This window comes from Monomorium pharaonis, chromosome 2, assembly GCF_013373865.1.
Source record: "Monomorium pharaonis isolate MP-MQ-018 chromosome 2, ASM1337386v2, whole genome shotgun sequence".
NCBI lineage: Eukaryota > Metazoa > Arthropoda > Insecta > Hymenoptera > Formicidae > Monomorium > Monomorium pharaonis.
The window spans coordinates 3,188,719-3,206,033 of record NC_050468.1 but is presented as its reverse complement, the minus strand read 5'-3'; the positions used below and the strand labels follow the sequence as shown (position 1 = coordinate 3,206,033).

At 31.8% G+C, this 17,315-nt stretch overlaps 1 protein-coding gene and 1 long non-coding RNA gene across 2 annotated transcripts in view; one reads left to right on the top strand and one right to left on the bottom strand.

Annotated features, from left to right (window-relative positions):
* LOC105834085 (glycosyltransferase 25 family member) overlaps nt 1-17,315 on the bottom strand; it is a 48,327-nt gene that overhangs the window by 17,121 nt on the left and 13,891 nt on the right. Inside the window, exons 2-5 of the mRNA XM_036282717.1 lie at nt 10,734-10,808; nt 10,488-10,545; nt 10,301-10,428; nt 9,040-9,240 (exon numbers count right to left, since the gene is read on the bottom strand). Coding sequence (XP_036138610.1) covers nt 9,040-9,240; nt 10,301-10,428; nt 10,488-10,545; nt 10,734-10,808 — 462 coding nt within the window. The remainder of the gene's footprint in view (nt 1-9,039; nt 9,241-10,300; nt 10,429-10,487; nt 10,546-10,733; nt 10,809-17,315) is intronic.
* On the top strand, nt 1,949-3,348 carry LOC118644343. Its single transcript, XR_004962157.1, has 2 exons — nt 1,949-2,924; nt 3,104-3,348. It is a non-coding gene; the product is annotated as an uncharacterized LOC118644343 (long non-coding RNA).

Below are 17,315 nucleotides of genomic sequence, written 5' to 3'. Positions count from 1 at the left end.
GCACGCGCGCGTACACACACACACACAACACACACACGGGGTAGGGGGGCCTTCGGTCCCCTCTTTCGTACCCACTCCATCCAAGTCGTTAACCCATGTACTACCTGCAATGCGGAATCGTATCGTGTGCAAACGTGTCGGTGCGCAATCGGGTCTGTGTGCAATCGGGTCCGTGGGCAATTGATTCGGTGTCCAATTCAAACGTTATGTGTCCGATCGCTGTTGTGTCCAATAGGGTTTGTGTCCGATCGGGACGATGTGCAATCGGGATCATGTCCAATCGAGTCCATGTCCAATCGGAACTGTGTCCAATTGCTTATGTACGCAATCGGGACAGTCCCACAATAACACAGGCACACAAAAAAAAGTGATTAGTTCGGAGGACCAGATTAGTCTATTCTTATGTATTTTGACTCGCTGAATCCAAATTCAAGATCAGAATTGCTGTATTGGCTCATTTTTCCCTAACTTCAAAAAATACCTTATAAAAGCAGTTTGAGTCACAATGTATAATCCAAATGTATAATTTTTTCTTGCAAATACTGATAGCATTCACCTTTTTTATTCAGAGAGGTTTCTCCTATTGGTTCATGAGTTCTAATTTCATACGAAGAGGTGGAAGAAAAACTTTTGAAGGCTCAACTAACGGTTTATTTATGATGTTTTTCCCCGGATAATTCCCCTGATTACGCTCTGGATTATACATTTGTGACTCAAACTGCTTTTACAAGGTGTTGTTTTGAGGTTAAGAAGAAATAAGCCAATTCAGCAATTCTGACCTTGAATTTGGATTCAGCGAGTCAAAATACATAAGGATAGACTAGTCTGCTCGGCCGGACCAACATCCCTGCCGAAAATGGTCGATTAAAATCGATTAAAATAAGAAGTAATCTGAATCGATCGAGATTTCTGCACCGAAAAAACAGTATTAAAACCGATTGAAAATATATAATATTCTACCGGATTAATGTAGGGTTATATACATCCACCTCAATCCGATATTATACAATTTCATTAAATCGGTTTTAATAATAAATGCCACATACAAATATCAAAAATTACAATTAGTACAAACAAACCGTTCAATGTGTCGTACATGGATAAGATAGAATCAGAAAATTATGTACACAGCTCAATAGTTCCCATAAACGATATCAAAAGCAAGGTTATTCATATAGGTGTAGGATATCGTAAATATTTATGCAAACCTCCAAATATATTTGAAATTCAATAAATAAAACTTTTTAAAAAATATAATTTTGTTTATTTATATATACACAGTAGAATATAATATTCATGACAAATTCAATTTAATTGCATTATTAAATCTGATTTCATATTCATCCAAAAAATTTTATAATTTGAAATTAAAACGAATTACTCTTGCTTAGACAAAATTGGATTCTGCATTCAAACCGATTTAGTTATCCCCGAAATCGGTAAATTTTGAATTAATAAATCGGATTAGAATCAATTCAATAAAAATTGGATATTTATTATAATGAATTGAAATTGCGGATTATTTTGGATTATATATCTGTACGATTATTTGTGTTTATTTAGAGTGACAATAATCTGTATTAGAATGTAATGATTTTGAATTAGAAATAATTCGCGAAACCGATATTAAAACTGATTGTAATTTGTTTCGAATTAAAATCGATTACTTTTTAATCCGGGCGCGGATTGAACCGATTAAAACCGATAAAAACGGATTATGTTTTAATCGGTTTTAATTGACCATTTTCGACAGGGATTAAAAAAAATTTTGAGGTGAAAAAAAAAATGCCAATTCAACACATTCTGACATTGGATTCGAATTCAGCGGGTGAAAATACATAAGGATAGACTAGTCTGATCCATTGAACCAACATTAAAAAAAAATTTTTTTTTTGAGTTTAGAAAATATGAGCTAACTTTGCAATTCTGACCTTGGATTGGGATTCGCGGGTCAAAATACATAAGGATTGACTAGTCTGGCCCGCCGGACCAACCATTTTTTTTGTGTGCCTGTGTAATTATACCCAAGTACTTTAATCAAGAGGCATGGTAGTGCCTCGCGCCAAGTGTATGCGCAGCGAGGCACCACCGTGCTTCTTTTACGCGAGACGTCGTTTGCGAGAAGACCGTAGTTATCGGATCTCAATAACGACTTAATTGATCGATTTCTAAATAGGCTTAATGGATAGCTTACATCCGATTTATATAATAAAAGTGTTTTTATTTTTCCGCTATATGACTTACGAGCGGAGGTATCGCGATTAGAAGTTTTCGCTCAAGAGTAAATTTAGTTTAAGAAACGTCGTCATCATCATCATTATTATCGTCGTCGCCCGGCGCCTAGGACGAATGGTGGGGATTTGTACTGTTGTATCCTCCTTTATCTTTTGTGCTCACACATTTGACAACAAGGATGAACGATGCACCATGCGCCATGAAACGGAACGCACCATGTGTATCGTGATTGGTGAAAATAATCGAATCCGCGCCGCCGCGTGTCGATCGAGTGACAGTTCGAGGTTAGAGACGTGTTGACGTGTGCGAGGTTAGCGGCGAGTTAATTTTTATTAGTGTTATGCATAATTATGCATATTACATCGTGGAGTACATCGTGGATTACATTGTAGAGGGAAATTTGCATAATCAGATAAGTTATACAGTTTTCATTTTTTTAGAATAAATAAACTATTCTGAGATAAAATTGATACTTTGTGTTATGTTTCCTTTTTTAGTTTAAAAGAAAGAGGAAGAATTACAAATCTTATAAGCCAATTCCAAAGAAGCTGAAGTTGACGGAAGAGCAGCAAGAAGCGTATAAAATCATTAATACTACAACCTTACTTACAAAGCTACTAGTTCTACGTTATTTACAAAGCTACTAGTATTGGATAGTAATGATTTGTTCCAGTCAAAATTTCTATATGGTAAGAAAATTTTTCTTTATACATTCACAAAGATCACATTCAAAAATTTTAGTTATTGTTTAATTAATGCTCTTAAAACATATAATCATATGCCGACTTGGCAAACTTGAGAAGTTTCCGTGACAGCCACGCTTTTGTTCACTTACGTAAGATCAATACTTTGTGTTATTCTTTTTTAGTTTTAAAAGAAAGAGCAAGAATTACAAATCTTACACTGTCAAGGTGTATCTTAAACTTAAACCAATTTTAAAGAAACTGAAGTTGACAAAAGAGCAGCAGGAAGTGTACAAATTCACTAATTCTACAACATTACTTACAAAGCTACTAGTTCCACAATGTTACTGACAAAGCTACTAGTACTGAATAGTAATAATTTGTTCCTGTTAATACTACAATGCTCACTATTTAGTTTGGATTTAAAATTTCTATATGGTAAGAAAAATTTTCATACATTCACAGATCATATTCAAAATTTTATGGTTATTGTTAATGAATCTATTTTGTTTTTATTATGCTCTTGGAACATATAATCATGTGTCAGCTTGGCAAACTTGAGAAGTTTCTGTGACAGCCACGCTTTGTTCATTATTACAAGCCGGCACATGATTATATGTTGCAAGCGCTTTAGTGAAACATGGACAAAATATGTTGCAAGCGCTTTAAGTGAAACATGGACAAAATAGGTTTATTATCAATAATTGTAAAAGACAATAAACATAATTTTGAAAGTACAATTATAATTTAACTACAAATAAAAAATTTTTTTAATGTCTTTGAATGCATGAAGAGAATTGCATTAATTATAATAAATTGTTTCGGGATAGACATAGACATTACTACACAATATTATTCTCCCTTCTCTCCCCCCCCCCTCTCTCTTTCTCTCTATTTAACAATAATACTCTTTCTAGCACAATAATTATCATTTATTTATATGTGTAAATAACAAATATGTGTAAATTGTTCACCATTACAAGCTGGCATATAATTATATATATGTTCCAAGAGCATTAAGTGAAACAGAAACAAAATAGGTTTATTACTAATAATTGTAAAAGAACAATAAACATAATTATTATAAAAGTACAATTATAATTTAACTACAAATGTAAAAATTTTTTAATGTGATTTTTGTAAACGCATAAAAAGAATTGTATTAATTATAATAAAGTGTTTCGGAATAGACATTACTATATACGCAATATTATTCTCCCTCCCTCCCTCTCTCTTTCTCAAATCCTTCTAGCACACTTATTATACATTTATATTTAAAAAATTAGAATATATTTAATATTCCAATATTATTTAAAGTAACGTTAACTTTTATATATATTATAAAAAGAAATGAGATATCTGACACTACAAAATGAGTGAAATCCCAACAAAATTACCTTTTTAAAAAAAGGTATAAAAAAGCGCCAAGTATACGCGCGCATGAAACGCCCTCAAAAATCTATTTTTGTACAAAATAATTTTAATTTGGCACTACAAATGTAAAAAATTTTAATAAAATTTTCTTTTCCCCAAAAAACAGCAAATCATTTATTTTCTCTACAAAAGTAATGATATGAAGAAAATGCGCCAACCATGAAAATGGATGTTTATACAAACTAAAACATCCACTTTTACAAATAATTATCTGTACAAATATTACAAATAAATATTTTAATACAAATTTTACTACAAAAACTTGGCGCCGCTAAACCGAATAATTTGCTTTAATACAAAATTGCTTTCCTACAATTTAACTTACATAATAAAATAATAATTATTTAAAATTACAATTTTTTACAATAGAAATCGCAATGGCATTATATACGCGTAACATTATACACGTACACATGAGACAGACAGAGAGAGAGAGAGAGAGAGAGAGAGAGAGAGAGAGAGAGAGGGAGAGGGAGAGGGAGAGGGAGAGGGAGGAGAGGAGCGGGAGAGGGAGAGGGGAGAGGAGAGAGAGAGAGAGAGAGAGAGAGAGAGAGAGAGAGGAGAGAGAGAGAGAGACATACGCACGCATAAGGCTCGATTGTTCCAACTTCTTTGTAAACTTACCTATCAATATATGTTTGTCTATTTATTTAAGAAAAGAAATGAAGATACACACCTACTGGTAGATAAGTTTATCAAGAAGTTGGAATAACCGGCCCTAAGAGACTCAGATATTAAAAATCGCTTCCTTATGAACAAAATTATATACTAACACACATATACACACACGCACGCACTCAAATCAGAGATGCACGTACAAAAGAAAAAGAAAGAGGGCTGGCAAATTATTCGGTTTAGCGGCGCCAAGTTTTTGTAGTAAAATTTGTATTAAAATATTTATTTGTAATATTTGTACAGATAATTATTTGTAAAAGTGAATGTTTTAGTTTGTATAAACATCCATTTTCATGGTTGGCGCATTTTCTTCATATCATTACTTTTGTAGAGAAAATAAATGATTTGCTGTTTTTGGGGGAAAAGAAAATTTTATTAAAATTTTTTACATTTGTAGTGCCAAATTAAAATTATTTTGTACAAAAATAGATTTTTGAGGGCGTTTCATGCGTGCGTATACTTGGCGCTTTTTTATACCTTTTTTTAAAAATTATTATTTACACGCTCTATTTTCGTTCCGTCCAGGCATTTCACTACAATATTTCCCTTTAATTCCTTTCTTATACTTCACCATAAATTTTGTTTTGCTCGCATTCATTTTTAGCATATTCAATCTCATCCACTTTTTTACTATATTAAATATTAAAGTTATTTTTCCTTCTATTTCTGTACTACCTTCTCCAGCTACATATATTAGTGTATCATCTGCGAACATTTTTATACTATAGCTTTCTCGGCAAATTTTTATTATATCATTAATATATATAATAAACAACAAGGGCCACAACATAGATTCTTGTGGCACACCGTGCTCAATCCGCATTAATTTTGAACAATTATTACACAAGCACACAAAAAAAAGTGGTTGGTCCGGCGGACTAGACTAGTCAATCCTTATGTATTTCGACCCGTTGAATCCGAATCCAAGATCAGAATTGCAAAGTTAGCTCGCATTTCCTAACATCAAAAAAAATTTTTTTTTTAATGTTGGTCCGGCAGACCAGACTAGTCAATCCTTATGTATTTTGACCCGCTAAATCCGAATCCAAGGTCAGAATTGCAAAGTTAGTTCGCATTTCTTAACCTCAAAAAAATATTTTTTTTAAATCTTGGTCCGGCAGACCAGACTAGTCTATTTTTATGTATTTTGACCCGCTGAATTCAAATTTAAAGTCAGAATTGCAGAAATGGTTCATTTTTTCTTAACCTCAAAAACCACCTTGTAAAATCAGTTTGGATCACAGATGTATAATCTGGAACATGCAGGTTTGCGTAATCACATTACCCGGGGAAAATTTTCTAGGAAACCACAAAAGTGAAGATTACAGAGAAAGAGTAGCGGAAATGATGGAAAACTATAGAAAATTAGGTTGCCTAATGAATCTTAAGTTGCATTTCTTAGATTCTCATATCGACTACTTCCCAAAAAATCTAGATGATTATAGTGAAGAACATGGAGAAAGACTTCATCAGGACATCAAGGAGATGTAGTATCGATATCAAGTATCGATGGCTGATTTTTGCTGGACGCTTAAACGTAATGTCTCTGTGAAACGAAAGAAACGTAAGAGAAAGCCATTGCACAGAATCTTCGAGAATAAAAGAGATATAATAGAAGAAGGGAGTGAATTTTCTACGCTATTTACAGAAGCTCAAACTTGTCATACGTATTGAATTTTCCGCGGGGTAATGTGGTTACGCAAGCACATTCCGGATCCATTTGTGATCCAAACTGCCTTTACAAGGTGTTTTTTGAGGTTAGGAAAAAATGAGCCATTTCAACAATTCTGACCTTGAAATTCAGCGGGTCAAGATATATAAAAATAGATTAGTCTAGTCCGCCGAACTAACATTAAAAAAAAATTTTTTTTGAGGTTAAGAAATGCGAGCTAATTCTGACCTTGGATTCGGATTCAGCGGGTCGAAATACATAAGGATTGACTAGTCTAGTCCGCCGGACCAACCACTTTTTTTTTGTGTGCCTGTGTTATCAATACGATCTTGTTGCAATCTATCTCTGAGATATGTTTTTATTCATTCTAAAACATTTCCTCTAATACCGTACTGATATAATTTTTCTATTAATCTATTTCTATCTATTGTTTCAAATGCTCTTTTAAGATCCATAAATATTACTCCTATTATTTTCCCCTCACTAATTGATATTTTCCAATCATTGACAACAGTTTGAATTGCGGTTTCACACGAATAATGTTTCCTGAAATCTGATTGATGTGCTCTGTTATATACTCATTATAGATTTAAATCCTCTATCTGTTTCTTAACGACTAATTCTAAAATTTTCTCATGTATCACTACCCAGCTAGCAAAATGACGCAAACTTTGCGCGAAGTTTGCCGCAAACTCGAGCAAACCTTTGCAACAAAATTACGACAAGGTGTGTCCGCATTAAGCTTAGCTTTTGCTGGCAAGGCTTGTTGTAAATAGTATGATGCATATTTTATGCAAATAACAGGGTAAAATTTGCTAGTAAAGCATAACAACAAATTTGCAGCAAGAACAAGGCAAACCTTGCTGTACACAATATGATAGCAAATTTGTGGCAAGAATAGAGCAAACCTTGCTGTACATAGCATAATAGCAAATTTGTGGCAAAAACGAGGCAAACCTTGCTATGCACAATATGATAGCAAATTTGTGGCAAGAACAGGACAAATATTGTCGAAATTTAGATCAACAAAAATGATTATTAGACTGAAATATTAGACTGATTAGTCCAATATCAAATGTAAATGGTGCAATCGTACTTGGTTCTCTGTTCTCAACGAGCCCCTTTTATTAATCCAGTAGGTAAATCTTTTTCACGAGAAATGCGCCATCTCGAGATAGATAGTAAAGTCAGAAATAAAGTTTAAAACCCGATAATGCAACTCTGTTATTTGCATAAAATGTGCGTCATACTATTTGCGACAAGCCTTGCCAACAAAAACTAAGCTGTTTACGGACACACCTTGTTGCAATTTTGTTGCAAAAGTATGCTTGCAAGTTTTATTTTGTTCTTGCTACTAATTTGCCGTTATTCTGTGCTTAACAAGATTTCCTGTTTCTGCCATTTAAATTTATTGTCATGTCGTGTAGCAAGGTTTGCTCTGTTATTTGCTTAAATTTTGCATTTTATCATGTCGGAACAAATCTTGTAATTTCTATACGTAATATTTATGTACAAGTCTTTCTCTGTTATTTGCAGCATCGTGTGATAAAAACTTTTGCCGTAAATTTGCTCGAAACTTTTAGAAAACAAAGCAACAGACAATTACTTGTCATAAAATTGTTGTCAAAATTGAAACAATCCTTACTGTAAAGCTTTCACGATATGTGATTTTAACAGGCCTGGCTAGCTGGGTACATTAATAGGTCTAAATTCGCTTGCCTACCTTGTTCAATCTTTGGTATTGGTATTATTGTCGATGTTTTTCAACTCTGTGGGCACCAACCTTCTTTCAGAGATTGATTAATAACATTAACAAATTCTTCAATCTCAGAGAGAGAGAGAGAGAGAGAGAGAGAGAGAGAGAGAGAGAGAGAGAGAGAGAGAGAGAGAGAGAGAGAGATATGAAGAAAGAAAATGTGTGTTAACAAAAAAGTCTATTTTTAAAATATCGTATTCCTGATTTTATTTTAAGATGATTTTTTCTTTTCTACAACATGTATGTGCGCGTATTATGTATAGCGATTGATTGATCACACCAAGTGCCCGCGTTTGATGGTGAGTTGCGCCGCTTTTGTCTATCTTTTGTACGTTACTCGTAATTCGACAACTATTTCTTTTAATAATTCATAAACGAAATTTCAGTCAAAATTTTGAGAAAGGAAAAATAGTCTCAGAATTAAGTCAGGAATACGACATTTTAAAGACAAAGATTGTTTTAAATCTCCCTGTATAGTCTACTCCCTGAGATTTATTCTTTCTGAATCAAACGTAAATATTGAGTTATTCGTGAGATATGAGGAATACTTATTTATTTCTGCGGACATTAATTATTTTACATACTCAGGATGCATGTCCGAAAGAATGGGAAGGAATTCGTCAACGGGAATTAATTTCCCGAGAGGCATAGCATCGATTAGTTTTTTCGCTCCCATCTGCGATAAAATGTAACCGAGAGTCCAGTAACTGTATCCCGCTCGAACCAGGAACTTAGTTCCTTCCACTACACTCTCTGATTTCACCAATTTTTTCCTTCCCATATATCTAAACATAAAATTGTTAAAATGTAACGTATCAATTATTTACGTCCAACTGTTTCTCATTTTGCTAATTTCGCCAAATAAATTTTCTTTTGTTGTCCACAAATTTTAAAAAGTTGGAAAATAATAGAATTAATTTTATCGCAAGCATTTACAAAATGAATACAATAAAGCTTTCATTTTTTAATCTTTAAACAGTAGCTTTGTGAACTTAGCACTAGAGATGAAGCGATTTTTTTTTCTTATTTTTTTGTAAGATTTTTGTATGTATTTGAATGTAGTAACATTTATTTTGTGTGTGTGTGTGTGTGTGTGTGTGTGTGTGTGTGTGTGTGTGTGTGTGTGTGTGTGTGTAACTACAAACGAAAGTAAAATCACTACACAACTACAAACGATTCAGAATCGAGTCCCGCAAGCGGATTTAAGGTATCTTTAGAATTAAAAAATTCACTATCTATAAATTGTTTAAATAATTATACCACACGAACGGTTCAACTGCAAACGAAAACAAAATCACTACAAACAACTACAAACGATTCAGAATCGAGCGCCGCAAGTGGATTTGAGTTATCTTTAAAATTAAAAAAATTGCTATCCATAAATTGTTTAAATAATTATACTGCGCAAATGGTTCAACTACAAACGGAAATAATTGTACTACAATCTACTACAAATGATTTTCTGTAAGAACCAATCATTAAAATTAATTTATTTCAAAGTTGGGGGATGACATTTTTTAAACTCCGATATTTTTTTTCTGCCCTACTACAAACTAAATAAATATTACTACATTCGACTATATACAAAAATCTTTAAAAAAAATTAAGATAAAATCGCTTCAAGTCGGGCCAAGTTCGCAAAGCCTTAATCTTTCAATTTCTTTATCTGTTATATAATTATTGTACAATTTTTTTGTACATTTTTTGTACAATTTTTGAATAAAACAAATTGCAGAAAGCTGATCAAGTGACAATCGAATTACAAAACAACTTGATAAAATGATCAAAAAATAATAAAATAATCAAAAAAATAATAATAAAAAATAAATTTGTTAAAGAACTTACACCAAATCCCACTTGATTCTAAGATCAGACAACTCCGCCAAAACATAATTGACTTTCTGTCGGAAAAATGGTTCGAAGCGAACATCGTCCTCCAAGATCATAACGCTTTTGTAACCATGTTCTAATACCTAATATATATTTCATCAGTAATCAACGATTTCTTTTCTACTCAAGATTGTCTTATTACCTTTTGCCATACGACGTAATGACTGAGAAAGCAACCAATTTCGCCCATCGTCATCGGTCTAGAAAGATGCAAAGGAAAATAAATTACTATAAGAAGGATTCTAAGAATAGAGAAAAATGTAGCGCATTATTTCATACTTAAGACAAAGAACTTACAGTATTATATTAATGAACAATTTGAGTGTCTGAAATTTCTTTCTTTCACGTTTAATTTTAATAAATTATTTTTTTTCACGGTTATTCTTACCTTTTATGATAAGGATCCGAATATTCTGACATCGGTATTACGCCCAATTTTTTAAGGGAACTCTCGTTCAAAGTCCTGAAATGGTAAGATAAAATAACGATACGAGATTAAATAAATTAGCAAAATGTGTATAATAATAAGAATTTTTTAGGTGAAAATGTTAAACTCATTGAGATACATTATCTAAAATATATTATTAATTAATTAATGAAATATTATACTGGAATAGCAAATGCATTGATACTTTTATAAAATCTACATAATGTACACATGTACAAAAACAAAAAATAATGATATATTAATTTAATATTTAATATTTGAAAATACTTTTTTTGCAAAATTCTTTTTTTATTTGTAGATTCTTTATTTGTATATTTTTTCGTATGTTTAGTTTACAACCTTGCAAATAGAATAAATGTTATTGGAAACTAATGTGTAAAATATTTCCATTTTGTCAATTTGTTTGGAAAAAGTTTTTCGTGCCGATTCACGTAAGATATGATTCTAATAATTCTAAATAAAAGAAAATTCAAACAAGTATAATAATTATTCGACCTTACTGGCCAGATTTATTAATTAGTTAGATATCACTACGTTTCAATCCTTGATTTGGGTCCTTTTTAAGTTTACTAAATTACAATAATTCATATGAACGCACGCAAATTTTTTGTGATGTGTGCCCAAGTACATCATCTAAAACCAAAACGCATAACAATGAAGACTTAGCTAATCAAATGAGTTAATCAATGAAGACTTAAACTAATCAAATGAGCATAGATTACTTCACAGAAACTGGTATCAAACTTACAAAAAAATTTTTTAACGTGCTTCTTAAAAACAGAATTAAATAATAAACATATTAACTTATAAATTATATATGTAAGTCGCGTGACGTGTCCGTTATGATCGAGGTACAATACAACACTGTCGAGCGAATACAAGAAATCTATATGTTACAAAAACTAACAGAAGGTCGCTGACTCATATGAAGGCTAACGATAATATATATATGCAAGGAAGGTACGAAAACATATATATTAAGTAATTTTGATTATTTTGTCATATATAGCTGTCAAATTCTCCGTGTCTTTTGCAAATTGATTGTATGGTCATATTTCTTAATAAAGAACATCTCTGCTATCTCACGTTTTTTAATTGACGGTTCTTTGTGCAGTATTGTAGAATTCGACCAATTGAAATCAAATTTATTCGATATGCGATATTTGCTGACCACAAAACAATTATTCAGATCCTTCAACAAATTGCGCTGATGTTCTTTAATCCGTGTACAAAAGTGTCGCTTAGTCTGTCCAATATAAAATGCGTTACAAAAAGCGCAATTAATTTTATATACAATTTCAGTATTTTTTAAAAAGTCGAGCTTATCTTTACTTTATATAGTAATAGAACTTAATTTTTTAGGGATTTTGTACAAAATAGAGAAATTTAAATTCTTCAATATACGGCTTATATTGTCACTAAAACCTTTGATATACGGAATGGCAATAAATTGAACAGAATTACGAGTTTTATCCTGTGTGATGCTATATTGTGGATTTCTGAGTGACCTGACACGCCTGTATATATGTTTTTTAATAAAATGCATAGGATAATTGTTATTGATTAAATTTTTTTTAACTTTGTTGATATTGTCAGTATGAAAACGTTGGTCTGCTAATAAAAAATCGCATAGTCAATCAAATTAATAATAGTATTAATTTTATATTTTAGTGGATGATTAAACAGATAGTTTATATATCGTCTTGAAAAGGTTTATGAAACCAGTTTTATCCAAAGGTTTATCAACCATCTTCTCTAATAACAAGCGTGTCTAAGAAACTTAAAACACCCTTATTTTCTACTTTATATGTAAATTGAAGGCGTGTGTGATAGTTATTGAACATGTTAAGAATTTCATCGATCTTTGCTGTCGGTACAACCGCAAAAATATCGTCAACTATCTTTAATACTTCAAAACATAAAATAGTTTTATATCGAATTGTAATGATTCTAAGCAATAGGTTTCGAGGTCATCCATCACCATATCAGATAAAATGGGTGACAGAAAAGACCCCATTGGGCTACCGTGAATCTGCTCATAAATATTGCCATTAAAGCTGAAGCTCGTCGAATCCAGTATTAGCTGTAGAGCGTGTAAGAATTGTGCCAAATTCATTATAGTTTGCACGGATATATATTCTCATCTACTTTCAATAGCTTTAATAACCAATTGTTTTGGTATATTTGTAAATAAAGACGTTACGTCTAACGAAATTTAACGTTTCATCGGGATGGATCGGAAAATTCTTAACCGCTACCGCAAACGACCAGCTGTCTATAATGTATGACTTAGGCTTTGGTACAGATTTGTCTAAAGTTTCATGTATAAAATGTGCAATATTATATAGTGGACTACCTATTGTCGATATTATGATGCACAGTGGACAATCTTTCTTATGAATTTTAGGCTGTCCATAGTATCGCGGAAAGTTACTGTTCGTGCAATTGAGTTTTTTATATTGTATTTTAGGTTATAATATTTTTGTCACGCCAACTTTTTATTAATTGATTTAGTTTGTAGGTAATGCGATTGGTCGGATCTTTTGATAATCTTTTATAAGTATTATGGTCACTAAGTAATAAAAAAATAATAAAAAGAAAATTCCCTTTTCAAAAAAAAAGAATTCCGATAAAACTTCACAAAGTCTAGCATGTTGAAATGGATCGCGATCAAAATCAAATTTTCAAATTTCAATTTTCTTAGTCCGAAATAAAAGATCATTCAGAGTTACACACCATTATGTACTAACACGTTATGTGTATATAGTATAACGTCGATTTTTTAGATAGTCCAATTCGAATATCTTTGCAAACAATGTATTATCTTGTCTAACACATTATGACAATGCGTATCAAATTCCAAATCTCAGAAGCATTTGTTTTGCGTAATCTCTTATAAAGCAAACTAAGTGTCTCCCATGATGACGATGACCGATTATTACGAATTGAAGCAATATAATCCTTTGATGTGTAACACTAATTCTTTAGTTTTTCCGGATTTTTTCTTGCATATTCTTAGATTCCAATCAACATAAATCAACATAAAGACAAAAACATAAATAATAAAATCACCTTATAACCTTATAATCTTATGGTGTTAAGTCAAATCGAATAAGAAACATAAAGAAATAAATAATAAAATATAAATTCTGTATTTAATTAAGAGTTAATGTAATAAAATAAACAACAATGTACAAGTTCAATATAAAACTGCAAATTTAAACGATTTGTAAGCTTCAAATTTAATTTTAAAACACAAGAACAACAGTTTTTCGACCGTACATTGTTAAGTACCTACAATTCAATTTGTTGTACATATCGGGAAAAGTATTAACTAAAAGTATTAAAATTTTAATGATTAGAACAAAATAGCTGAAGTGTTTATGTGATCTATTGTTGGGCTAGAAATAATAGCGCATAACCATTTCCTCGGAGAGACATATGTAAAAATCTCATACCGTAGCAAAAAAAGAATAATTACATACTATGCTGATATCCATGTTGTTAGAAAACTAGCAGAACTTACAAAGAGTACGCTAAAATCCAGAAATAGATGAATGAAACAAACAGCTAAGCATCGCGATGGCGACGCCATCGTAAATTACATTCGCCCTCGGTCAACCTGGATTACATACGCCTACGTTGAACTACTCCCAATCTTACTTCCGAGAAGAATATTTCTATCCCCAGAGCCATTATCGTAGCGTTTGATTAAGTTTTATGCCGCGTTCTCTCATCATGTTTACTTTATGTTATTATTTTTTTTTTATTACCGGTATTAATCTTGTATCACTGCAAAGTGACATTTCTTTATTGATTATTCCTTTGACCATTTCTTCCGTTTCCTTAGATGGAAATTCAATTTTGAATTTGTCACGGTATCATTTTATGCAATCTTGAGCTTTTTAAATTAAAAAATAATGCTATACTTCCCTTTACCTCTACCTTTCATCTTTTGTTTCATAAGATTAAAAGAAAATAATATAATACAAACCGATAACTGAGGAAAAAACAGAGAGGTAATAACTCCGACCTGAAATTAATTACTGTGAACTTTTTATTTTCTTATCTTAGGAGAAATACACTTAAAGAGGAGGATCAATAAGAATTTAAACCAAAATTGGCCTCCTATAGGCAAAACTTTGCAGAACTTGCTTTTCATTGGTATAATCAATGTTTAGGGCCTGAGTATGCTTAACTTCGATTCTTTTAATCAATTCTGAAAGTTTTGGCTGATATCAAACATAGTTTTCTGTTGATTTCAAATAAATATTACTTTGAAGCTGCGTCTCCTTAATCCATTCATCCATTTGTCTTTCTATTCTTGGCTTTGATTAACATGAGTCAGGTCACCTCTCATAGAAGAACTACACTTCTCGCAAAAATTAAAGGAACAAAAAAATTTTCTAAATTTTTTGCCAATTTTCAACAGGCTGTATTTTAGTGAAAAATGGTCGTACAGGAAATAAAAAAACATAGCTTTTGAAGCTTGAAGACTCTAGTTTTAGAATTTTTTGGTTAAAAATTTTTCTGAGCACCGGTAGCCATGCAATTCTTGGATAAAGCACGAAGAAAAAATTTTCAAAATTTTTTACATTTTTTTTTCGCTCTACGGGCATGAAAAAAATTTTTCGAGCTAAACAAATGCATAGGTCGCATAGCCTGTTCATTCAGCTTCAATTTGCTTTTTTCGGAAGTCAGATACGACTATTTGTCTTCGAGATATCGAATTTTGAATGCAAAAGGACCCTTTTTCACTCAACTGCCGATATCTCTGAAACTACTGGTCGCCTAGCGAGCTGACGAGCGGTTTCGTTTTCTGCAAAAAATTTCCTACAAAAATCTGTCATGGTTGATTGAAAAAAAAAATTTTGTCCCACCTGAAACGGTAACGTGAAAAAAGAGCAAAAAATGCCATTTTCCCCTTTTTTGGTAAATCGACTGTGTCTTCGACAATATTGGGGCAAAAGCTTAGGTTAGAAGAAAATTTTACAGTCTAATGTACCCCAAAGACCCCCCTAAATTTTTAGATCGATCGGTTCAGCGGTTTCCCCGGACCGATTGATTGAAATTTTGAAAAAATTAAGGGAACAAGACTTTGTTCCTTAAATTTGACCTAATCTTTTTAAAATTCAATAATTTCATTTTTTTTACTTTTTACTCAATTTTGAGTTTTTTGAAGATTGAGTAACAAAAAAAAATCCAAAAAATTTTTTTGGAAATTTTCAAAATTTTTGAAAAAATTTTTTTGGATTTTTTTTTGTTACTCAATCTTCAAAAAACTCAAAATTGAATAAAAAGTAAAAAAAATGAAATTATTGAATTTTAAAAAGTTAGGTCAAATTTAAGGAACAAAGTCTTGTTCCCTTAATTTTTTCAAAATTTCAATCAATCGGTCCGGGGAAACCGCTGAACCGATCGATCTAAAAATTTAGGGGGGTCTTTGGGGTACATTAGACTGTAAAATTTTCTTCTAACCTAAGCTTTTGCCCCAATATTGTCGAAGACACAGTCGATTTACCAAAAAAGGGGAAAATGGCTTTTTTTTGCTCTTTTTTCACGTTACCGTTTCAGGTGGGACAAAATTTTTTTTTCAATCAACCATGACAGATTTTGTAGGAAATTTTCTGCAGAAAACGAAACCGCTCGTCAGCTCGCTAGGCGACCAGTAGTTTCATAGATATCGGCAGTTGAGTGAAAAAGGGTCCTTTTGCATTCAAAATTCGATATCTCGAAGACAAATAGTCGTATCTGACTTCCGAAAAAAGCAAATTGAAGCTGAATGAACAGGCTATGCGACCTATGCATTGGTTTAGCTCGAAAAATTTTTTTCATGCCCGTAGAGCGAAAAAAAAAATGTAAAAAATTTTGAAAATTTTTTCTTCGTGCTTATCCAAGAATTGCATGGCTACCGGTGCTCAAAAAAATTTTTAACCAAAAAATTCTAAAACTAGAGTCTTCAAGCTTCAAAAGCTATGTTTTTTTATTTCCTGTATGACCATTTTTCACTAAAATACAGCCTGTTGAAAATTGGCAAAAAATTTAGAAAATTTTTTTGTTCCTTTAATTTTTGCGAGAAGTGTATATCAGTTCAATATCAGTCAAAAACTCTCAGAATTGATTGAAAGGATTAAAGTTAAGCATATCCAGATCCAAAACAATAATTTCGGCAAATTCCGCAAAATTTTGGTTAGGGAGCCGATTTTGATCCTCATTGACCCTCTTTTTTTAATCATATAATTTTACTAGCATACCTCCTTATGATATCAATATGTTTGAAAAAAAAAAGGGATTTTGTTTTACTTTTACCCCTATAGACCATAAGTGCCGGAACTTGTCGTGTGAAGATTAAATAATTAAACTCTCGTACACTGAGAAAAAAATATTGTTGATTTGACCAAATTTTCCAACTAAATTAAAATTTTGTCAGTTCAAGAATTTATGCATTTGACTTAAATGCGCAAATTTCCATTTAAGTATTTATATAGTTAATTAAAATATTGTGACGTGGTAGCTTAGCTG